Source organism: Pelodiscus sinensis, chromosome 6, assembly GCF_052426305.1.
Source record: "Pelodiscus sinensis isolate ZL-2025 chromosome 6, ASM5242630v1, whole genome shotgun sequence".
Lineage (NCBI taxonomy): Eukaryota > Metazoa > Chordata > Testudines > Trionychidae > Pelodiscus > Pelodiscus sinensis.
This window is the reverse complement of record NC_143057.1, coordinates 51250238-51275660: the sequence shown is the minus strand read 5'-3', so window position 1 is coordinate 51275660 and position 25423 is coordinate 51250238. Positions and strand designations below refer to the sequence as shown.

The window sequence follows — 25423 nt, the reverse complement described above, 5'->3', positions numbered from 1 at the left end:
CATTACTTTGCACTTATCAATATTGAATTTCATATGCTATTGTTACCCAGTCACCCAATTTTATTAGGTTAACTACTTGAGTAATTTTGTGTCATCTGCAACCTTTGCAGCCTTCTTTTTTCAGATAATTTATAAATATGTTGAATAGGATTGGTCTCAGTACAGATCATCGCAGGACCCTGCTTTTACCCCTCTCCATTGTGAAAACTGAGCATTTTTCCTCTATTTTTAGAGGATCTTCTGGAGGATCTTCTGTCTAATCCCATGACTGCTTACTTTGATAAAGAGCCTGTGAGGGACCTTGTTAAAGGCTTTCTGAATGTCCAAGTAAACAGTATATACTGGAAAAAAAAAAACCTGTAATCCCCATCTGCTAAAGACACTGCCTTATAACGTTTTGCAGTTATGTTGTATCCATGAAACAGATAATATTATTATATCCATTTCACAGAAATAGAAACTGAGATAGAGAGAGGCTTAGGTCAACATGTTCAAAAGCAGCCACTAATTTTGAGTATCTCAGATTTTGAGTGCTCCTCTAAGCATCTAGTGTTAGAGAATGCTACTGAAAATGTGAACATACATAATTTTGCTCAAATTTATACAGGGGGGTCATTGACAAAGTAAGACTAGAATGCAGTACATTCTCAGTCATATACTCTATTTCAGGAGAGTATGCTCATGGTCTAGGATCTGTGATGTCAAGTTGGAGATTATATTAACTCAAAACAACAGCCTTTTGTTACAGAGGTGTTCTTCCGCGGCTATTAGAAGAGGAAATGATTTCTCTGAGAATGAAATTGTAAGAAGTATTTATTGTGAAATGAGGAGGACAAGCTGTAAAAAAGTAAAAAACCAAATATTATCACGAGATAAAGGGGAGGTTACAATAATAGCTTAGGATAATAGAAATTATGATGAAAAACCCTAATATGTAGTAGTTTATTCCACTGCTCATGTAGGATTATTTGCTACAGCATCGTGTTAATTATTCTTTCCAGTTCAGTTTTAAATACTTGGGAAGTAATATTTGACATACTTCATTTAGGAGACTACAGTTTAGTAGATCTCAAGTTTTCATGTTTTCTTCTATAAATGTTCCAGTTTGCACTGGCATCCCATTCTGACATATTCTCAAAGAACACTATAAATAATTATTTTCTTTAGTGCTCAAATATTTGTTGATATTTTTATATCCCCTTTATTTGTTCATATTTATTTGAATATTTTTCATTAGACAATTGCTATATCTTATTAGTACTTGTTGCTTTTTCTCTGATTTCTGACCGCCTGCTTCTTGTTTCTAGTTACAGAGTGCCAATTTTAACATCAGTTGTGGTCCATCAAAGCTGTATAAAGAGGGACTTTGTCACCCTGGTTTTTAAATAGGATACTTTTGTATGTGCATCTAAGTAGTCTGTTTGAGCAAGGACACAAGCCAGTGAACAAACTATGAATTTAAAGTAGCATTGTAAATATGTAAAAATGTAGCTAGTATGATAGTCAGCAATGCATGATAATTTGTAGCTATGGCCCAGTACATAATGCAGCATGCCATGATCTAGATGGGGATTAGCTACAGAAATTAATGAACCAACCATAAACTGCATGATACAATGTAGAGTAAAAGGTGCATGCATTACTTTGTTTTAGAATTTGTATAAAAATTGATTAATGATTTTGTACTTTGGGTGTGTGATATACCCTATATCCACCCACTATGCTTGAGCCTGATCAGGTCAAGTGTAGTTCGATTTTATGCCAATAAAGAAACCTCAGTGATGTATCTTGAGTTGAACTGATGTCTTGGATTCAAGAGAACTGAATAAAGTGTTCTCCCAGAACTGTTCTATATAAATTGAGTCAAAAAGGTCTCAGAAGAATCACAACACATCCCGAAAATAGCACTATTGTTTTTTCTGCAATATCTCATTGTAGATGCATATCTAATTTGTTATCTATGATCCGTATTAAGCTCCTTTCCAAATATCTTCTTCCACTGAGTGTTTTGGCTTCTCCTCTCCATTTCATTTCATTTCCTGCTCTTTAGTCCTCCTTAATGTTCTTCTGGGGTTTATAACACTGCCCTGTTTCATGTCATCTGCAAATATCACTAATATGTTGCTAGATCTGTTTTCCAATTACCATGTTTAAGTAAGACTTTCCCCATGTCATTTATCAAAATATATGCAGTTGCAAATACATGGTCAATATTTTGTTTTTAAAAAAGTCCACGCATACTTGTTTCCTATTGACAACTATATTTTGGGGTTTTTTAAACTACATTTTAGGGCTAGGTTTGCCTGAACTAAAATAGGATCATGTAACATGTGACTGTCACACAGTTAACTGTGTATTCAACCAGCTGTTAGTAGGGATCTGAGACTTCAAGGGTCTTCCTGACTCCCTTTATCTGGACCTTCAATCTGATCAGTAGATTACACTGCATTCCTGGGATGGTCCGGCCTCAGCAGCAACACTTGGTGGGTCCAAACAGTTAGAGAAATTTGGATTTAATCCATGGATCCTTAGTACCTATACTGCATGCTTATTAGGTAATCTTCATATGAGAAAGAAGAGATATGATATATACATCTGAAGACACTGTTTATTTGTTTGCCATCTGCTTTTTAGGAACATAGGTCTGTATAACAGGAACAACACGATCACTGAGAGAGCATACTGCCAGCTTTACAATATCTCTTGTTGAAGATTTTGAAACTGGCACTCATATCCTTTTTAATACTGAGTCATCATTAACATTTGTTTAGTAGTCACGGACTGGAACAGATTCAAACTCACATCTCAGGAGAAAAAGAACAGTGTATAAATCTATCCTGTCTTCTACTGGATGAGACATTGCTTGGGGTTGTCTATAAATGTTTCCACAGTGTCCGAGAAAAAGTCAACTTATTAACTATGATGTTTGGCTGAACACCAAACATCTTAATTACTACCCTGTAGCATTTTTTTTAAAATTGATGATCATTGCAGTACTAATTTTGAAATCAGCTTCATATACTGTACTGTTAAATTGTGCTTTCTTTTGGTATATGATTATCAGGGCTTGAAAGGGTTCAAGATGAGCTTTGGGGTTTTATATGTTGGGTTTCTTCCAGTGTTTTGACATAATTGATTTTGTTACAGCAAAATTAAACTATACCTCTGTGTAATTATTGGCAAAAAACTGTAGAAGAACCCACTTAAAAAAATAAACTGTTAAAGGAATAGACCTGTGAAAAGAATAACATCTTGTATGCACCAACCCAAATATATGTTATACAATGAAGCTGCTTTAAAAGAATAAGTGATTTTTTTTAAAAGAATCTGTATGAAAAGTAAATTTGCAGTGGAACAAATGTACAAATACCAGATTATAATGAACCTTGGGCTGTTTCAGGACACTGAGGTGTAACCCAGTGTTGCTGGAAGTGCAACATCTAGCCAGTGGAGGGCTCCATACTCCCTCCAGCACAAGAAACAGAAGTTCTCAGAGGCCTCAAGGAACTGGGATCAGGAGGAGCTTAAAATGGCATGTGATCAGAAGCAGAAGGTGGTGGCAGTTGTGGCTGTGGAGGGGAAGGCCTAATAGCAAATAGCCTTAAGAGCAGGGCTGAGACCCTCTCTGTTGCTGGTAGCGGCCTAATGGGACCCATAGTAGGAAGCTACTAGTCGTGCCTATGATACTTGCAACTTTTGTTTTTTGGTAGACCTAGTTAAGAAATATTTTTTCTCCTTGAATTATGTGGGTGTTTTGGGGGTGCTCTACTGGTTATTCCCTGAAGAGTTCAGTTCAGGGAGCACCAACAATACAGTACTTGCTTCTGAACAAGGAAATGGTACACTAAGCACATTACCAAACGCTTAAGAGACTGGTGTACTGCATCGTTTCTACTCAGGAATTACAGTAATTATTTTGTAACTCCTCTTCCCTAAACCTTAGCTTCTGCAACATCTGAGTATGCTAGTCAGGGTACATAAATACAGCAAGTGGGTTGAATCTGACCTATGGTCAGGAGTCTGACACAACTGTAATACTGAAGCAGCAAGTTGAAGGAAAAGTTTGGCTATCTCTTAACAGACTGATGTTCCTTATTCTGCTGTGCATTTTGCCTAGTAAGGACCTAGCATATATAGGGATATATAGGGTTACCAGATGGTTTCAACAAAAATATCGGACACACTTGACATTACATCACAATCTACATTACATCTTAGTTAGAAAATACTGGACATTCATATTTTCTCAATTTGTTTCCCAAACAGAAAGCTCAAATACTGGATTGTCTGGTTCAAAACCGGACACCTGGCAACCCTAAGCATATATATACCTGGTAGGAAAGTAGAGCTATTAAATACTTTTAAAGTGGAGAATAATGAAATAATGCATGATAAAGAGAACAAAGAGTATAGTAAGAATGTAAAGAAGTACATAGTAAAGTCTGGAGTTTGTACACATCATCCAAGTGTAATTCCCAGGAACTTCAGCAAGGAAAGTAGGATTTGACTAAGTTAAGTCTTGTTGAATTAAATCTGTCATTAATTGATACATACACACATCTATATGCATGCACAAATGTGTGTGTGTGTGTATATAAATGTAGCTTTGAAGTTTTAGCTTTTGGAGTAATTGGAAGTAGGTCACAGTATGATATGTTTCAGCTATTTTTTGAAGGACGGAGAAAATAGAGAATTGGCAAGTATACATTTTGACTGATGAATCGTTTTGGAACTCTTCAGTTAAGTTAGCCCTTCCAATCAAAGTTGAGGAGATACAAATGATCACTGTAGTTTTAAGTAGGTTAATATAAAATGAGATCTCAAAATTCTCTAAAGCAAGAAAATTCAGTAAAGAAAAAAAGTCAGTATATTAGGCTTACAGTATGGGTGTGTCTAGACTACATGGCTCCGTTGACGGAGCCATGTAGTCTAGACACACCCTATGATACACAGGCAAAATGGTTTATGTTCTACTGAAGCATCCAGTTCTACAGTTATGACTCTGAGAGTTATTGCAATGTAAAGCCATAGGATTGGAGATGTAAAATCCCATTTAAATAGTTAACCAGTTAGAAAGTAAATTTAAGCGGTTAACTGATTAAATGTGTGTGGGCGGGGGAACTGTTCCAATCCGGCAGCCTTGCATGGAGACAACAGAACCGCTGCCAGGAGCCGCTGCTGATGCTTCCAGGGCTGCTTCCACACAGGACTACTACTGGCTGCACGCAGAGCTGCCAGCTTCCAGTTAAAGATGCTTACTGATATCCTATTTAGGATTCTGCTCAAAGCAGGAATTTTCTATTTTTTCTGTTAATTTGCTCAGTTGTTAGACCAAATATCACCATTTTAGGATTTTTTTTGTATTTATCTTATATAAAAAGAAAATACAAAATTGTGTATTGATGTCATAACTCTATCATTGGAATTAATTTATAAACGTGTTTTTGACACCAAAAGGTGCAAAACATTTGCCATTTTGGAAACAAACAAAAAAAGAAATCCCACAATCTCTTGCCCACTTTGCTTAGCATCCTAAATGTAAGGTGTACAGGCAGTCCCCGGGTTACGTACAAGATAGGGACTGTAGGTTTGTTCTTAAGTTGAATCTGTATGTAAGTCGGAACTGGCATCCAGATTCAGCCGCTGCTGAAACTGATCAGTTTCAACAGTGGCTGAATCTGGACGCCAGTTCTGACTTACATACAGATTCAACTTAAGAACCCCAGGCATCCCCAAGTCAGCTGCTGCTGAAACTGATTCCAGGAAGCCCGGAGCAGGGGCTTCCTGTAGTCAGCCACTGGTCATTTTCAGCAGCTGCTGACTTGGGGACACCTGGGGCAGAGCAGCTGGGGTGCTGCTGGGTTGGTCCAGTGGCGCCCAGAGCGGCGCTACAGGACCAACCGGCAGCGCCCCAGCTGCTGTACCACAGGCGTCCGGAGCAAAGCCTCGGAGCACGGGGGCAGCGGGACAGCCCAGATGCGCCGTGGCTATCCTGCTGCCCTCGGGCTCCGCGGCTTTGCTCTGCTCTGCTCTGCTCTGCTCCCCCTCCCCCTGGTCTGCAGAGCAGAGCAGAGTAGAGCGGCGGAACGGGAGGCAAGCTGACAGCCCAAACGCGTCTGGGCTGTCAGCCGGCCGCCCGTTCCGCCGCTCTGCTCTGCAGACCAGGGGGCGGGGGGGAGCAGAGCGGAGCACGCGGCCAGCTGACAGCCCAGACGCCCATTCTGCCGCTCTGCTTCCTCTCCCTGGTCTGCTAGAGACCAGGGAGAGGAAGTGCCCCGTTCGTAACTGCGGGTCCGACATAAGTCGGATCCGCGTAACTCGGGGACTGCCTGTATTAGTTAAAGTGGATTAAAGAAGATAATTACAGTTTTTGACTGTTCAGCACCTGAAGATTAGCTTATCTAACTTACTGAATTCTTTCAGAGTTTAAATTTGAAGGCCAAGTTTCAGTGTGCAGTAATTTCCAATGAAATTACTTCCCTGAAAACAGTATATTCGTTCACCTAGTGGACATCATGATAAAAAGATGCAAATGATTCCACAGTATTGTCTGCAAGTCAGTATCAAATTCTTTAATGCAAATAAGGTTGGCAGATTGGCAGAGGCCCTGGAGGTTTTTCGCCTTCCTCTGTAGCATGGGGTACAGATCACAGCTAGAGGATTCTCTGCATCTTGGGGTCTTCAAAGTATTTGAAGGCTTCAATATCTGAGATGTAGGTGAGAGGATTATTCTAGGAGGGGTGGGTGAGATTTTGTGGCCTGCACTGTGCAGGGGGTCAGACTAGATGATCATAATGGTCCCTTCTGACCTTAAAGTCTGAGTCTATAAGGAAGGCTATGATTTAGTCATGAGTATTTTTAGTAAGTCATGGATGGGTCACATGCAATAAACACAAAATCATACCCCATGACCTATTCATGACTTATACTACAAATACCCCAACTAAATCTTGAGAGGGCTGCTCGTGCTGGGGGGAGAGGGGCAAGGCCAGCCACAGTTCCAGAGCAGCCACTACTCTGGCCACCTTGGGGATTGCTGTTCTGATGGCCCCAGGGGCCAGCTGCACAGAGCTGTCCAAGTAGAGGCTGGAGTGGCTGGCACCAAGGCCACTGTAGCAGCTGGCCCCACAATAGCCACTGCAGAAGTCATGGAAATTGCAGAAAGTCACAGAATCTTTGACTTCCGGGACAGCCATGGAGCCTTATTAATAAGTTGTTCTGGCATCCTGAAACAGCAAGTAGGATTTGGGTGTTGTCTCCAGTTTTCACAAATGCACCTTGTACTAGATAGTTGTAAACATCACATTTGTGAAAAGAGATTATCAGGTGAGGCCTTAACTAAAGTTCATTTGAAAATATGACGAGCTTTTCCACTGTTTTCAATGGGCTTTTTGGGTTTCCAATTGCTACTCATAGTAAATGAAGATTTCATTTTAAAACTAACACTCTGAATTGAGAAATCACATTTTTGTCTGAATTATTTTTACCAACTTTTTGTAACAAGTATCACTGAAGATTACATAAATGAAGATTAGAGAGACATGTATCTATAGTTTTTGCTGTGTTTTTAATTTGTGCATTTGGTACTTTGTGTGGTGTGAGTTCTTCCCTTCCCTTGTAGAGTCAGTTATTTCATTATTACCCTGCTTGTGTGGGCTTTTCACACGGCAATGAAGAGGGAGAACAGAGCATTTGAAAAATAAGAAAAATTGATGGCAAACCCACATCAGAAGTAATCAGGCAGATTTACTACCTGGAATTATTTTTACTTTCTTTTTTTAAATCAGCTGGATTTCAAGTTGACAATGCCCCTCTAAAATTAAAGATGACAAAAGTAATCTATTGTCCTTGCTCCGAGTTCTTTGTTAGTTTGGGCAAGTAAAGTTGTGTTCACCAACTCTCTCTGGGTTGTCTCTTTATGTAGTAAAAACAGTGTACAGAACTATTTAGCTTACTGACAAAGGGCAAAACATTTACTGTCCCCGCCAGTGTATTTTTAAGCCTTTTGGGACCAGACCTCTCCTCTTAAATGAAATAAAATGCACAAAATACAAGTATGGTATCGTCTTTACATAGTGTTAGGTAGCAGTATATATACTAGATCCTGTGGTTATCTTTTCTTTGTCAGGGGACGTGACTTCTTTCCTGCTGTTTGTGTCCGTTTGAGCCCAATGTGGTTAATTTATGTGGTCCATCTACCTTTCCCTCCTCCTATAATGTTGCCCAACCAAATGCTTGCAGCTTTGCTAAGTGCGCGCAACTCCAGCTAAAATCAGGGGGAGTGCTAGCTACTCAGCAACTATGAAAATCCAGCTCAGAATATGGAACTACAGAGTTGAGCAATCTAAGGAAAAGGTCACCAACTTTAACAACTTAAATGCTTGCTCGATGTGTTTGTGTTTCTGTGTGTAGCACCTATGACAATTATTAATTTGAAAAGGAAGTATGGAGGATGCATAGTGCATTATTTTCTTCACTTAAAACGTACACACTGCAGGTCATCCTAATTTGATGCTGCTGTTTTGGAATGCCTATATATAATGGCTAGATATGTGCATGCAGGCTCTCTGACTGGCAGACCTCTTTGAGTACTATCATAGGATGTATCTTTGTCATATGTAGAAGATGATTTTTTTTTAGTAAATTTGATCAGTGACAACACCATCATCCCACAGTAATAACCTCCCTTACGTTTTTTCTCTTTCTTTCTTGTTTAGTACAGTACTTGATAAACGTTTCAGTTTAATGCATGGATATACTTAGGATACTGGTTTGGGTCTTGAGTCTGTCTAGGGATGTGTACATTATAGTATCACCCAAAATCTAAATTAAGGTACTAGCTGTTACTCAAAAAGGATTTTGTTAGTCTGAATGTGTTTGATCTCATCTGGTTTTAAAAGCTGTGTATGGCTGGATTTTTTTATTTTACTTGGCATAATTCATAAATGAAGAATAATATCAACATCCTCGCTGTCATGGCTCTTTTTGGTGTGAACTGTCATGTTGAGTATTCACATCTGTATCAGACATAAAAAATGCTGTGTGTGTGTGTGTGAGAGAGAGAAGTAGTTTTAAACAAATCAGTGTGTATTGCTTTTCTTCACAATTAGAAGTGTACCACCACATAGAATAAAGCAGTAGTCCCCAAACTGTGGCCTGTGCCCCTGAAAGTGGGGTGTAGCTGGGTGGGGAGGGAGTAACACCCAGCCTGCTCTGCCCCCAGTCTTCCTTCAGCCCCAGCTATACCTCTGGCCTGCCCTGGCCATGGCTCTGCAACTAGCCATAGCTCCTCAGCCCTGACCACTGCTGTGGATCCACTCAGCCTCAGAACTGCCCCCAGCCTCTGACTTCCGGCCTGGGCTCCACTCCCAGCCATGACCGCAGCTCCTAACCATGTCCTCTGGGGAGAAGGGGTGCACAGATTATGGCAATGGGGAGCATAAAAGAAGAAGTTTGGGAACCACTGGATTAGGACTAGAAAGGGTGTTTCTTTGGGTTGTTTTCCTACCACATCAACAAAGTATGTCTTTGGGGGCAGGAATAATAATCATGGGTCTCATGATGGAAAGGACAGATTGTAGATTGATAGCAGGGTGGACAGTACATTAAGAACTGCATATACCAAAGGGACAGTCTACTGTAGCATGTAGAGTATTCTTTGGAATGACATGGAAAAAGTAACTGTACTGCAACATTCAGTTTGACCTTTAATTGAATGTCTGAAAATTTTGAACAAAAATGAAGAGGCGTTGCACATCCTAGTCAGTCAGTTGTGACCATCCAGTAGGTTGCTTCAGTATCTGGTTTCCATGGTGAATTAAATTTGCAGCAGCTCTCGGGGGATATGTAGGAGGCTGGCAACATTTTTGTCAATTGTGAGATCACTAGTAAAGATCTAACAACACTGAGTCATTCCCAGAACTACAGATGTATGGGCTTCTTAGAGTTCCAATTTGGCCCATTGCTAAAGAACACTGTGGCCTGTAGCTAATGTACTGGAGTTGGCTGGAATCTTTTTAAAGATAAGGTGCTACTCATGTCTGAAGCACATCTGGTGAAGGGGCCATAAGACCAGTGCATTTAAGGATGTTAGCAGCCAAAAATTCAAGCGAAAGGGGCTGGAGTATTTTCACTACATGTAAAGGGAAGCTGCTTGTTTATAAACCCTTTGGTTTTTAAAGGAACAGGTGTTCTTATTTGTTTTGTTAATACTTTAATAATCTCTGTGATATTTATTTACTCTTTGCCTAATTAGAACAGTGAAAGAAGTCCAGCTAGTTTCACTTCTAATTCTAGTCATATTTATTGTCGCACATGCCTCACACAGTGGGGCTTGGACATTGTGGCTACGTCTAGACTACAAGCCTCTTTCGAAAGAGGCTTTTTCGAAAGTATCTTTTGAAAAAGCCTCTTTCGAAAGAGAGAGTCCAGACTGCAATCACTTCTTTCGAAAAAGCGTTCCGCTTTTTCGAAAGAGAGCACCCAGGCAGACTGGATGCTCTCTTTTGAAGAATCCCTGTTTGCACTCAAGAGCACCTTTTTTCAAAAGAGCACTTTCGAAAAAAGGCGTTCTTCCTCGTAAAATAAGGTTTACCGTGGTTGAAAAACCTGCTGCGTTCTTTCGATTTAATTTCAAAAGAAAGCAGCAGCAGTCTCGACACAGGAGAAGTTTTTTCGAAAAAAGGCCACTTTTTTTGAAAAAACCCTGTAGTCTAGACACACCCTTTTTGGGTAGGGCTTCAGACTCCTGTATTGCTTTTTTTACTGGCAGTCTTGAAAATAAGAATACAGAAATAGTCTGTGTGTTTGTTGTAGCTGCAGCTACAGTCTCTGTCCTGCCCACTGTAATGTTATAAGTATGGAGCTGCTTTTCCCACTTAGTTTCCCCATCCAGCCATCATGAATGTTCTGATCAACTATTTGCAGGGTACCCTACAAATCAAAGTGTGATTGTAGCGGGGGTTGGCATACCCATGCTAGCTTTAAACTAGTTAGCACAGGTAACAATAGTAGTGAAGACGTACTGGCATAGAACCTGGTGCAGGGTAGTGGTTTGAGTCTTTCTCCCCAGTAGGTTTATTATGGGGAGACTAACCTGCTCTGAAGTCAGTGCTGCCACATTTTCACTACTGTTATCAGCCACAGTATGTAGTGTGGTCAGGCATGCTTTACACATTTAATCTGTGGTCTAGACATACCCTTAGTGCTGTGGCTGCTGGTGACTAGTCCCTCTAGAATCCCCAGGACAAGAGAATGAAGAGGAGGAAGAGGCAGAAGGATGTTGTGTCAGTAACATAAGTGGGAGAGAATGGGGGAATGGAAATTTAAGGGAGATCAAGTTAATGCCTATATGTGAACCCTTTGATGTCCTGTCTCCCATTCACTTTTTTACCACCTTGTTGCCCCTTGGATCATCTCTTTTCCTGGAAGTGATTCACGGGTCACTTTCCAGTTTCAGTTTGGGCCATTTTTTTCCACAACTGGCTACACCATATGAAATCATGTGCACTGCTTACTGAAATGAACCAAGACGTTGGTATGCATCTGACTATTCTGTATACTTCTGTATTCTAGTCTTTCATTAATAAGTTGATTGCTAATATCAATATTGTCTATTGAACATAGGAATGTATGGCCTGAGTTCACTTGCTTTGATTAAAGTAGGCAATGAAGGTCAATTTTGAAATCTGCTATAGCATGATGATGCTGTGAAACGTGGGTTTGCTAAAATTACAGAGGAATACAGAAATTTAAAAATTCAGGTAAATATTCCAGTTCATTTTAGGTTTTGAAAACATTGTTTTTACAGAATCTAATTTTTTGAGCAGATTTTGAAAGTGTGCTTTTAACTCTACATGATGTTGAATATTCTGCTTGTTTGTTAAGGCAGAATATGTATGGAATTAAAATGCCCACTGCATGATTTGCTTGTTCTATACAAGAAAAATAAAGATTGCATTATGTGAAAAAGCACTTGTCACTCTGGCAAATAGAAAGGGAGATGTAAACATTGTTTTTTTTTCTGATGCACTGAATTAAAAAAATCAGCAGGTAGACAGAAAACTGAAGATAAGAAACACAGTAAATAATACACATGTCAACATGGAAACTCAGTCAGTGACAGATGTTTCTTATTGTTTTTTCTGAATCATGTCTTCAGCCTTCAAAAATAAAGATAACTGGTAAAAAGATGGTTATCGTATATATCAATAACAAGAACAGAGAACTAGTCCTTATACATTATTGACACATTTTGATGTTTCTTATTCTTGTCCTGTTAAAAGTTCCAAAGTTCCCTTTAGAGTTTAAGATATTTATTTTTATATTCCAGTTAATTTTTATTTGAATTCAATATATGAATGTAATCTTGAATCTTTGAAATACAGATTAGTTTTTAATAATATTAGTTATCTTGCAGTATCTTCTTTGGAGTACTGCATTGACTTGTAAATAAATAATTTTGTCTTTGTAGTCAGACAAACAAAACGATAAATCATCTTAATATTTTGCAAGATTTTGTAAATACCACAAAGTTTCTGAATGCAAAATTCTGTTTAAAGTTAATGAGTAATGGAAAAAAATTATTTGTGCTATATATTTTAATATTTTTTAATTTTAAAATTTGTAGACCAGGGGCGGACAAAATATGGCCCCTCAAGCAGTTGAATCTGGCTTGTGGGCACAGCAGGAGCCTCAGCCTGGCTCCCTGCCTGTCCTGTCCCTAGATGCTGCTTAGAGCAGCTTTCTGAATTCTGGTGCCCAGGGAAGCAGGGGAGAGACTTTGCATGCTGTCCCTGTCCCCCCCCCCCAGCATAATGTTGGAGCTCCCATTGGCTGATTATGGGCCAATGGGAGTTGCCTATTTGCAGAACAGGCAGCATGGCAGAAAATAAGCACCTCCTATCCAGAGTCTGCCTCTGGCACCTCAGCCCTTCCTTCCGTCCACCCTCTGTCCGTCCTCCTGCCCCCCAACCTCATGTAATCCAAAACCTATGCACCTCTGCTCTTGCTCCCATACTCCCTGCCAGACCCTACACCTCCCCCACTGCTCCTCCAGGTCACAACCCTCTCTCAGACTGTGCACTCCAATCCCCTATCCCCAGTCAGAACTCAGATCCCTGTACCCCCTCCTGCACTTCTGCCCCAGGACACAACCTCCTCCCAGACTCCTATCCAGACTCTGCATCCTCTCTTACATTGCTCCTCCAAGTCAGAATCCTCTCCTGCACCCATAACCCCTCCTGAATCCTGCACCCCTTTGTGCACCCCAGTCCACTGACCTAGGTTACAACCCCTTCCTTCACCCAAACTCACTCCTGCACCCCATCCCCTTACTCCAAGCTCCCTTCTGCACCCAGACTCCATCCCAGACCCTGCACCTTCTCCATTAATATCATGGAAGAGTGCAGCCCTAGACCACTTACCAAATTCTTGGAGTGCTCCACCGTTAAGGAAAAGTTGTGTCTACAGCCTGATTGCATAAACTAGGATAGGCCCAAATAACAGCTTCGGTTATGTGCTGGTGCAAGGGTGAGAGAGGATACAGTCCTACATTGGCTAATCTGTATCATTCATAGAAGCATTGGAAGGGATGCAGAATCTGCAGAGCTGCTATGTATCCTCCTTCTGCAGAAGAGCTGGACACAAGATGGACACATTATGTTCATTTTTTAATCAGGACTGCAATGTCTATGAAATACACATAGCAATGGATGAATAGCAGACAAAAGCTATTAAATGAGAGAGAACGCATTATTGTAACTTTCACATAAGTACTGGTAAATTTTGGATGTGAATTCTGCATCTCACATTTGGCGAAGATATATTTATGACAAACAACAGATGCAGTCATGTGCTAATATGCTGGTGATGATATCAGTTAGCAGCTGGAAAATATATGTTATTTAATTCCATTCCTCATGTGTGCATAAATGCATATTTTGCCCAAGCAGTGTGCTTGGTATTATTTTAAAATCTTTGAAACATATGTCATAAGAAAAGAAACCTCTGCTTATTGATAGGTTTTTTAAAATGATTATTTGGTGACTGAGGCAGCTCATTCTCAGATACATTTTATTATGTTATTTCATTCCAATAGTTACTACACAGCCATGATCAGCTAACACTGAAGTTTAGCTCAGTAATATTAATCTTTGATGAACTGAAGAATTACTTCATCATTAAATAGCATCATAGGAAGCTATACAGTAAGCCAGGCGTGATTCCCTGACATTGCATTATGATGCCTGTGCCTGTGACATTTCTGTGTTTCTCACAATACAGCATCACTGTGTCAGTGGATCTTTACAATGCAAACATTAGAATACAAAATCAGGACATCATGCCATCACTAGTCTGTATGGTACTTTTGGACTTCCTTTTTTGAAGCTTTGTCTCTGAACTCAGCTCTAATCCTGGATGCTAGGATGGGAATGTTTCTTCTTTCTCTTCTGCCTTTTTCAGGATGTAATGTGTGCTTGTGGATATTCTCTTGTCCCTAGTTTCTGCTTCCTTCCCTGATTGTGGTAGAAAGTCTGCTGGTGTTTCCTCTATTCCCCTACCCTCTCACAAGGAGTTAAATCTGTGCGGATTGCATCTGTATATGTGATGGATTGTGGTCACTAAATGCTCTCCAGGCTTCTTCATTTGTGTCTGAGTGCTCCTTTGCCAGAACTTGGGTTGCTCTTAACTTTGAACAGAAAAAGTCAAAGACTGAAGAAAAGACTTATGCTTTGTCTATATTACGCAGCTTTTAGTGATGTGGCCACGTTGCCACAAATTGGGCAGTGTAAATGCTATTTCTCAGCACTTTTGTCGACAAAAAACTTCTACCCCCCACAAGCAGCATTTGCTTTGTCAGCAGGAGAACACTCCTGTGGACAAAACACTGTTTGCATGAGCACATGTGTGGCAAAACTTTAATCGTTTGCGGTAAGGGGTGAATGACAAAGGTTTTGTAGCTCTGTTGCCAGTGTAGACAAAGCCTTAGGGTATGTCTACACTACAAAGTTTTGTTGACAAAACAAATGTCAATATGCAAAAATCAACCATATAAAAACTGCAAAAGATGTTCACACTTGCTCCCACTGTTGACAAAGCACGTCCACGTAGGAGACACCATCATTGACAAATATGAGCAGCCAAATGTGTGACAGTCATGCTGGGCCCCAGAGAAGGTAGGGAAGGGAAGGTGGCTATATGCTCCTGGAAGTGGTAGTGCCTCAGGTGAAAGTGGTGGAGTGAAGGCAGCCAGGCAGCCCTTCATGATATCTAGAATATAGTGTGCCATGCCACCCCCAAGTCCTTAGAGCTGCCCCGAGTGCACTGCATAACTCTGGGGCTCCAGGTACCGCCACTACCATAGCAGCAGCAGTGGCAGCAGCTGGGAGCCCTGGACCCCTTGGTGAGGTATGTCAAAGCAGCATAGCAGCCTGTTCCCCTTCCCCTGTAGCAGCAGTCTCCTGCCACTGTGTTCGTAGTGCAGGGCAGAACAGGAGCATTCCAATGATTTGTTCTTTGTTTGTTCTCTAAATGGAGTAGAACACTCAGCTGTCACATACTTCCCTGAGCTTTGAAAGGGGAGGGGCACATGCTTGCAGGGCAACAGAGATCAAAACACTGAGCAGAGCACTCAAAGCCGGCATTGTGGGATACTGGTGGAGGTCAGTTGTGTCAAAAACAAACAAACACCAACCAACTGCTCAACCAGCAGTGTCTGTACTGGTTCTTTGTTCACAATAAAGTGAAGGGGGAAAATGTTTCTCGTAGGGGTGGAAGTTTTTTGTCACCAAAACATGAGGGAAGAAGGTGTTTTCTTACAAAAGTCACATTGACTACATACACACTTACTGCTGTGTTGCCAAAAGGGCAGTTTTTGGCTACAAAACTTCATAGTGTAGACAAAGCCTTAGAGTTGCATGTAGGATCTTAAAGAGCCAAATTTAGATCAAGCCAGACTTGTATACAGGGTCATATACCAGGGAAAGGCAGTTGCTTCTAGTAATGTGAACAGGCACATTCTTCTCTCTTTACCTTAATGTACTGACAATAGTTACTTCAAATATATACAGATGTAAATGATAGAAGAATTAAGTTCCTCATCAAATAGAAACATGGAATATGTCATTATTTATAGGGAAAGAACAGTGAACTCTGGGCAAGGTTATTTTAATGGGCATTGGAACACAGGGAGAGTCCAATTTCAGGACTAGAGGTTTTACAAGTTTTTCTTTTATGACATTTATAAAACTTTATAAATTGGGATATGGAGATTTGCAATAGAAAACTTACATTTTTGTTAGATTTTCGCACCATGGAACATGCTGGGTATATATTTGTACCACTTAGAGTGTGCACACTTTTTGTGCATTTAATGTTATGCTTATCACCAGGGTGTCTGTGCATATTCAGCAGATGCAGCTATCTGGTATGGAGTAGATGTTATCACCACTACATCTGCATCCTTATTGTGCATCTGTAGGAGCAATTAAGAGGCAGGAGTAAGACCTGATGAATAAACACTCACCAAATACTATCAATGAGGTAGTCTTTCACATAGTCTTTAGTGAGATGCTTTTCTGCATTTGGAAAAAAAAATACTTTAAAAGTCATATGAAAATAGAGGCATGCTCCTGTACAGCAATTACGTTAGACTGCTATCTATGCATGGAAAGTTACATGCACCTTAGTGGTATGTTTCTACTGATTTTAATGAGAGTGGAGGCTTTGCAGTGTATTCAGTTGGAGCTGAAGCAGATCCCATGTACTCAGTTACAAGGGTTGACTTATGTTGCTTCTTTGTCTTAACCACCTTGGTCTTGCTGATCCCCGAACAGTGTATTTTTATGACATACATATTTTATTACTTGAGTTGGTTAAAGGCCAGTTGCCATCTTGCAAGCACTATATATAACACCCAATTGCTGGGTCAAACTCAAGGACTGAATTATGTTGCCTACCTAGCTAAGCCATTGTTGCATTTAGGCTATGTCTACACAACAGTGTTATTTTGGAATAACTAATGTTATTCCGAAATAACATAGTCCACGTCTACATAGCAAGTAGTTATTTTGACATAATGTTGAAATAATCTCATGCTGGAGGACTTCTTACTCGGACTCCTGTAACTCTCGTTTTATGAAGAGTAAGGGAAGTCAGAAGAAGAGTCTTCCTTCTTGGACTTCCTGCTGTGTAGGCTGCTCCAAAAGCCAAAATAAGCTATTTCAACTTAAGCTATGCAATTAATGCATTAGGAAGCTGGCCTGGAACTGAGATGTAAGGTTATTTGTTGACTCTGCTTGAGTTCTGTGAGGTTCAAGGCAATGGTGGGAGATGTTCTTCTCTCCCTTCCCAGTGAAACCAAAGAATGGGGAGCTTGGTTACCATATATGTCTTTTCATCTCCTCCTCTATGTGGTCAGGAGATGGAGGAATAGTAGACTGCCAGTCAGGCAGAGTAGCTGCTTTAGAATGAATTATGCTATTTTCAAGAGCAGCAAGAATGAACAGATTGAATATTTGGCCATCCCAATTCAGTTGGGAATTATCCAGGTGAATATGTATGACTAATACTATTACTTTGTTAAATTTTATCCTGAATTTGCAATTCCCTATTTGAATGACCCAGGGCTGGGGAATAGCATTCAGAGACCTTTACCACTAGGTTAACATGCAGTCTAAGTAAGTAGTGGTCAAAATTAATGTGAAATGAGTTGATACTCAGTCAGCCCCTAAGTACACAGGTCACCACATGACAAATGCCACAATTAAGTTGACATCTCAGCAAAGAGGCCACAGACTGAATGAGCATGGATGAGCTATTTGCTCAGTCTTAGGGACAATTCCTTCAGGTCTGGGCTGAGGCACATTGGCTGAAGGATGTGGAGAAGGCTGCACAGCTACTGTTGTATTCTGTACCTGTTCTGAAAAAAGAGAAATTCTATATCCAAGCCTGTTCAGAACCTTTCACAGACACTGTATTTAAAAAAGTTTAAAAATTCAAATCTGAATCCACAGATATCAGGAGAAAATGACCACTAGTTATTTAAAAAAACATAATTCTCAATATAAATATACCAATTTTGTTCTATTTGGTCTATTAGCAAAAATAACAGAATATAGAAAAGCACCACCTGGCAGTTGCACTTAAAGTATATTGAAGTATTTTGCTTACCTCCTAAATACTTAATATTTAACCAATTCCCAAGTAATATAAATCAACCTGAAAATAAAAGAAACAAAAAAGAACCCCCCCCCAACAAACCAGAATCAAAGCTAACCAAATAAATTCAGCTATCTTAAAGACACTATAGGATAGTAAGGATTAAATTATTGTGCCCATTCAGCACTGGTCCTCAGAAAATGAAAAAATACATGCAAACACGGAGAAAAACTCTCCTTATTTGAGCCACGTCTGCCATTTTGGTGGGCTTTTTAGTAACAACGTTTCATAGATTTATACATTTTAAGATCTCTGGAATTAGAAATTACCTGACAGTTTTGTTGATGGTATTTTATTGTAAAAAAACCATTGTTCTTCTATATATTCTATATGTATCTTGTTATTCTTATAGAAACCAGTATTTTTTGGCAAACTGAACAATTTTGAGTTGAACCATAGAAATTAGTAATTATAAGAATAACAAAGAATAACCAAGTGAGTTATAAGATCAGGAATACATATTCCTGCGCATCCAGAAATATAATTTATGCTATCATGTGCCGAAAGTGTCCGTCTGCTATGTACATTGGACAAACGTCTCAGACACTTCGCCAAAGGATCAATGCCCACAAAACAGATATTAGACAGGATCACAAAGAAAAAACAGTTTCTTGCCATTTCAACCAGAAAGGACACTGTTCTCAACAACCTAATTACCTGCATCCTACTCCAGAAGACTTTCAAATCTGCACTTGAAAGGGAATCCTCTGAACTGTCATTCATGCTAAAATTTGACACTCACTGCGGGGGACTCAACAAAGATACCAACTACCTTACCCATTACAAAGATAGCTTCCCCAATTATCACCTCTAATACCATTAGCTCACAGACATATACCTTTCCCCACCTCTAATATCATTAACTCACAGACATTTACCTTCCTTCCCTCCCCACCTCCCCATCACCTTTCTGTTCTGAAATGTGATTTGTCTTTTTCATATGTGTTCGTTTTTTTTAATTGTATCCTTTGGTATATATGGTTGTGACTATTTTCTTCCACTATTTGATCTGAGGAAGTGGGTCTGGCCCACGAAAGCTCATCATCTAATAAACCATCTTGTTAGTCTTTAAAGTGCTAGATAGTCCTGTATTTTGTTATAAGAATAACAGTTCTTGCAGTTTTTTTGTGACCTCAATCAAGATCTCATTTCAGTGTGAGCACACATATGGGTAAATAAGCTGTAACTCAGATAACATTTCTTTGTTTTTAACCAAGCAAGAATTATTTTTGAAGATTTTTTTAAATTTTTAAATCTACAAAAGGTGCCTCAAGAATTTCAGATCTGTTGTGGTTCCTCACAGTTGCTAACGGTGCATCAGACTTCCTATTAATCTTTATATATGAATTATTTTATTATTAAAAACTGGTTATCAGAAAGTATGACAGCATGATAGGTTATAAAACAAGGCTATAGATTTTTGCAGTATATGATGTACATATTTAATAATCCTTAGATTTCCCAAAGTAAGCCTTTAACATTCCAGATCTTTCACCATGCATCTGCTACTGGCTTATAGCCACCAACCCACACAGATTTAGTTGAGGTAAATTAACTGAGGATAAGGAAATGGAAAGATCAATTCTTGCTACTAGGATTCTGAACATGATGTTTTTTTAAATACAGTTTTTTTTCCGGGAGGAGGGTGTGTGTGTGTGTGTGTGTGTGTGTGTGTGTGTGTGTGTGTGTGTGTGTGTGTGTGTGTGTGTGTGTGTGGTTTCTTTAAATTACATACCTTATATGTCCCTCTTTTTTTCCTTTACAGATGGGGTTTATACAGATTAATGAGGACTTCATATTTATTGAGCCACTCAATCACACCTTGGCTGTGACAGGTCATGCACACAAGGTGTACAGACGAAAAAGATCCATAGAGGAGAAAGTTACTGAAAAGCTAACTCCTCATAATCATTACTGTGGTGTTGTTACAGGTAATATAACAATCTCACTGAACAGATTGAATTTTAAATCAGGCATATTTTTAAAGATTACACATTACAGACACTGCCAATGAGACCCACACAGACATTCCTTCCCGATCCCAAATATGGTAATCACTTGGATCCTGAGCATGTGAGCAAGACCCACCAGCCAGATACCTGGGAAACAATTATCTGTAGTAACTCAGAGCCCTCCCCATATAGTGCCCCAATACTGACTACTGGCTATTTGCTGCTAGCATTTGCAGATCATGCTATTGTAGGCAATCTCCTGAAAATGATCAAACTGAATCTTAAAACTAGTTACAGTTTTTGACCCACTGCTCCCCATTGAAGGCTGTTCCAGAACTTCATTCTCTGATGGTTATAAATCTTTGTCTAATTTAAAAACTAAACTTGTTGATGTCCAGTTTATATCCATTTGTTCTTGTGTCCACTTAACTCAAATAACTCTCCTCTCTCCCAGGCATTTATTCCACCAATGTATTGTATCAATGTTTCCCCCCATCAAGTGATTTTCATAGTGAGTGGTTCTACTTTCTAATGTGACCTATTCTTTAGTACTTACTATGTTGATAATCCATTCTGGTCCATTCAGTTCTTTGGCTTGTGTTTTCACAGTTTCACCTGCCCTGCATATTTGGAGAGCTTTTCAATGTGTCTCTCTTACCACATTGTCTTCAATGCCACGAATGATTCTAGCTTTGAGTAGAGATGTTATCAGGTTACCAAAGTTACAGATTTTACTGAGTTTTCTTAATTCTGTGACATGTTGCTCTATGGCATCATCAGTTTTTTTGCATGCATGTAAAATTTGTTCTTTATCAATTCCTTTTTGGCATGCAGTATTCCTTGAATGTAGTCAGTATTGTATTTAATTTCATGCTTTCACCTTCTTCAAACTTAAAAGTTGTTATAAATATCCAGTGTTTCCTCCCCAACAACATGCAAAAAATCCAGATGATTTCACTTCATTTTTCTCCTCTGCCCCTATCGCTGCTAAATATAATTTAAATCTCTGTTTGAATTGTTTCCACTTCTACTACACATCAATTGTAGGCTCCCCACCCTCACTCCCTTACTTAAGCTAGTCAAGCTGCCATTGTGCTCACCAAAATACATGCAGAAGTCTCTGTGCTGGTGCTCCCTATGCTTCTCTGGGTTATCCCTTGGACCTTGCTTTCAATTACAAAACCGGGAGTGACCTTCAAAATCACTGCTGTTTCCTTCTCATTCATTACTGACACCATATAAAGACAGTGGGTTCATTACTGACAGATCCTCTCCACCCCTAAAGATTTTTAAGTCCCAGCTTGACAAATCCCTGGCTGGGATGACTTAGTTGGGATTGGTCCTGCTTTTAGCAGAGAGATGAAATTGATGACTTCCTAAGGTCTCTTACAACCATATGATTCTATGATTTTATGACTGTCTCTTATGAGGAGTCATCTACAAATCATTATCTTTCATAAATATATCTGTACAGATAACGTTGTATTTTTTTTACTTCTACATGAGTTATATTTCTTGACGTCGTTAAACCTAAGATTATTATTTTAGTACTTTTGTGAAAAGTTTCTCTTAAGTTTTGGAAAGCATTCTGTAATTAATAAAATGGAATACAAGAATATACTGTATAGAATGAGATTATTTATGAAACATTTTGCTCAAATCTCTGATTGACTCAACCATCTCAAAAGAATTGTTGCAATCTGCAGCATAAATTCTCTTTCAAATATAGGGCCCAAGCCCATACAATGAGGTCTGAGAGGTTTTTTTTACTTGACTTAAATGGGAGCAAAAGCAGATAAATGTCCAATACGAGTCATAGATAGCATTTGCATTTTATTACGTTGTTTCAGTCGCATTTAAAATGAGCATTGCTAATTATTGTATAAATACCTGGCACCTATCTGTGGAAATAAATACAAATACCTTTTTTTATAATAGCCTAAACCTGCAGGCCATGTACACGCTGGAACATATTTGCAGTCCAGCCTGGTAGACCTGGCATCCCTGGGGTATGTGTCTGAACCCAAACTCCTCCCCTCCCTGCCACTGCCCTGCCATCTCTCCCCATTGCACCCTTGCTCTGGCAAGGGATCTCAGGGATCACCAGGGGAGCCTGGCATGGGGCAGCAGCAGTGGTTGAGCCCCGCTGCACTCCTCACAGCGGTGGCGGGAGCTGCTGGAAAGCAGAGCACTATTGGTGGGTGTACTCACTCTGCTATGCTTTGCTTTCAGCTGAGGAGCCAGGAAGACATAGCAGAAGAGGGTGGGGCGGTGGCAGAAAGAGGTGGGATTTGAGGGGACGGATTCAGTTACTCCCCCCCAGGTCACTGTATCTCCTGGGCCAAATTGAAAATATGCTCCAGCCCAGAGATGGCCCATGGACTGTGAAGTTGAGAGCCCTGGACTAAACTGTAGTGGGAATTTTATTGTATTGTTGAAGGAGCAGCTTTAGATAAACAAGAACTATGCATTCATGATGTTAATACATTTTCAATTTGGATTTTATTGTGTGCTTATAAACTCATTTACTCAAGACATCTTGTGTGCGTTATTTAATTTGTATATAATTACAACAACTTTTACATTAAAGTCCTGTTTTTTAGTCTTTTTTGTAAAACAGAGGAAAGCATTTAAATTAAGTTCTTCAGTATGTATGATATTCAGACCATTTCTTTCATACCAGAGTTTGTCCCTTGATCTTTACTAATGAATTGGTCCATGTGTACAACATGCTCTTTTTCCTTTGGGGTGTGAATGTGTTCAATCAGATTTTTCTTTCTGTGTGCTCAGAGGAGAGGGGAAAGAGAAGCATGTGGACTGCGGGTTTTCCTGTGTTTTCAGGGTGATATTTATGTAACTTCAGTGAGCCTATATTTGTGCCATACTATGACATGAATTAGTATTTGTCCAGTTTTACTTGTTACATTGTATTTTAAATGCAAGTACAGTGGAACCCCTATTTTACTAACTGGGCATTGAGAGGTTCATTAAATTGAATGTCAATAGTGCACGTCTTTCTTCTTGACCCACAAAACAATAGAAAGTGATTTTGAGTGTATAAAAGGCATCGGAGTATGAAGGGATGTGTCTTTGTATTTCATCAACATCGTCATTATGTGATTTTTTTTTTCCTCACCTTCTTGGGAAGAATGGGTTGTTCATAAAACTGGTGTTTGTAAAATCCAAGTTTTATGGTGATCCTGTACCTGTATTTATCACTCCACTCAGAGATGTCTTGGCAACGACATATTATGTATAGTTATTTTTCCAGCAAATCCTAAAAATATCACTTCAGTGACACTAACATAAAACTTCTACATTAAAGGATGAATTCATGTAGCAATATTTTTATGTTACAGATAAAAGAAAATCCAGGAATCAAAAACTAGGAGGAAGAGGAAGAAAAAAAAGATACTCCTATAAATTACCTCAGGAGTACAATATAGAAACTGTAGTGGTTGCTGATCCAGCTATGGTTTCATATCATGGAGCAGATGCTGCTAGGAGATTTATTTTAACCATCTTAAATATGGTAGGAACTGCTTAGATCTTATCTGGGTATTTTGTCAGAATGAAAAATGCATGCATGGGAGACTGATGGAATTAACTTGTTGCACTTGCTCAATAGGGATAATTAAATGTGAGTGGTCATTCTGTAAAATTCAACAGGCTATCAGAATGTACCATGAATGTTCAGCAGCACAGAAGCTATGATTCTGCATACATTTCTTGTACCTTCAATAAGGAAGCTAAAGAAGTGGGAGTTGAGCAGCCTGATTGTTTGATTAGAGCCCCATAATGTCATTTGAAATCTATTCAGGATGAATGCTTAGGACAAAAGTTTGATCTGGATTCCTTATGAAGGGGTGACTCTTCTCATTTGAAGGATTATTCGATACTCTTGATGGCTGGAGGAGAAGCAATATTACCGTGTCCGACAAAGTTATGTTTTCTCTTAGCAAGGAATGTGAATGCAATATACTTATCTGATTCACAAGGCAGTGAAAATTAATAACTGTAGTATGTAAGGGAAAAATCACAGAAGTAAAGGATCATGAAATGAAGAGTGGGTAAAAACTTAAAATCAAAGAATACTAGACCTGGAAGGGACCTAGAGAGATCATCAGGTCCTGTCTCTGCCCTCATGGCAGGACCAGGCACCATCTAGATAATCTCTGATTGATGTTTATTTAGCCTGCTCTTAAATATCTCCAATGATGGAGATCCCACAACTTCCCTATGCAATCTATTTTGGTGCTTAACCACGCTCTCAGTTAAGATATTTTCCTAATGACCAACGTAAATCTCCCTTGCGATTTAAACCCATTGATTCTTGTCCTATCGTGAAAGATTAAGGAGAATATTTTTTTCACCTTCTTCCTTGTAACACCCTTTTAGGTACTTAAAAGCTGCTATCATGACCCCTCTAAGTCTTCCCTTTTCCAAACCAAACAAACCAATTCTTGATCACAACTACTCTGTTTTCCCCTGACTTATTGCTTTGTGCTGTCTGCTGTCCAATGTTAGCATCAGCTGAGGAGCTGAAAGCTACACTGGGCCCCTAGCCAAGATTGGGGGAGGGGCAGCTCTGCGCTCCTGGAAGGGGCAGAGACCTTGGGCAGAAGGGGCAGGGGGTGGGGTGGGGGCAACTAGCCTTCAACACCACCTGGAGTATGCCACATCTTCCCCCCTCAATCCTTGCAGTTACTCCAAGCATGCTGCATGTGGCTCCCATGGCGATATAAAGGGTCTGAGGCTCTGGGTGCTGCTGCTGCTACAGTAGTAGCCTTTTCAAATTGCTGGGCCCTGGGGCAGTTGCCCTCTTTGGGCTTGTCTAGACTACAGGGAAAATTCGAAAGAGGATATGCAAATTCTGCAGGAATTTGTATTTCTTCTTCCTATCTCACTTTCAAAAGCAGAGCTTTCAAACGTGAAAGTAATATAGACGCGTTTTTTTGGCACCCCCCCTTTTTCAAAAATCCGCTTTTCCTCAAAATATGAGATTTACACGGCTTTTTGAAAAGGGGAGGGGGTTGCCCCAAAAAACGCGTCTAGATTACTTTCACTTTTGAAAGCTCTGCTTTCAAAAGTGAGATTGGAAGAAGATATGCAAATTCCCACAGAATTTGAATATCCTCTTTCGATTCTTCCCCGTAGTCTAGACATAGCCTTAGTTTCCCCTCGCTCTTATTGGTGGGCCTGAGCCTTGGTCCCTCATTTATTTCAGCAGGACTCATGGCGTAACATTACGT

At 39.7% G+C, this 25423-nt stretch overlaps 1 protein-coding gene across 1 annotated transcript in view; it reads left to right on the top strand.

The window, feature by feature from the left end:
* ADAMTS19 (ADAM metallopeptidase with thrombospondin type 1 motif 19) overlaps window positions 1-25423 on the top strand; it is a 222558-nt gene that overhangs the window by 33945 nt on the left and 163190 nt on the right. Inside the window, exons 3-4 of the mRNA XM_014577964.3 lie at window positions 19985-20150; window positions 23531-23703. Coding sequence (XP_014433450.3) covers window positions 19985-20150; window positions 23531-23703 — 339 coding nt within the window. The remainder of the gene's footprint in view (window positions 1-19984; window positions 20151-23530; window positions 23704-25423) is intronic.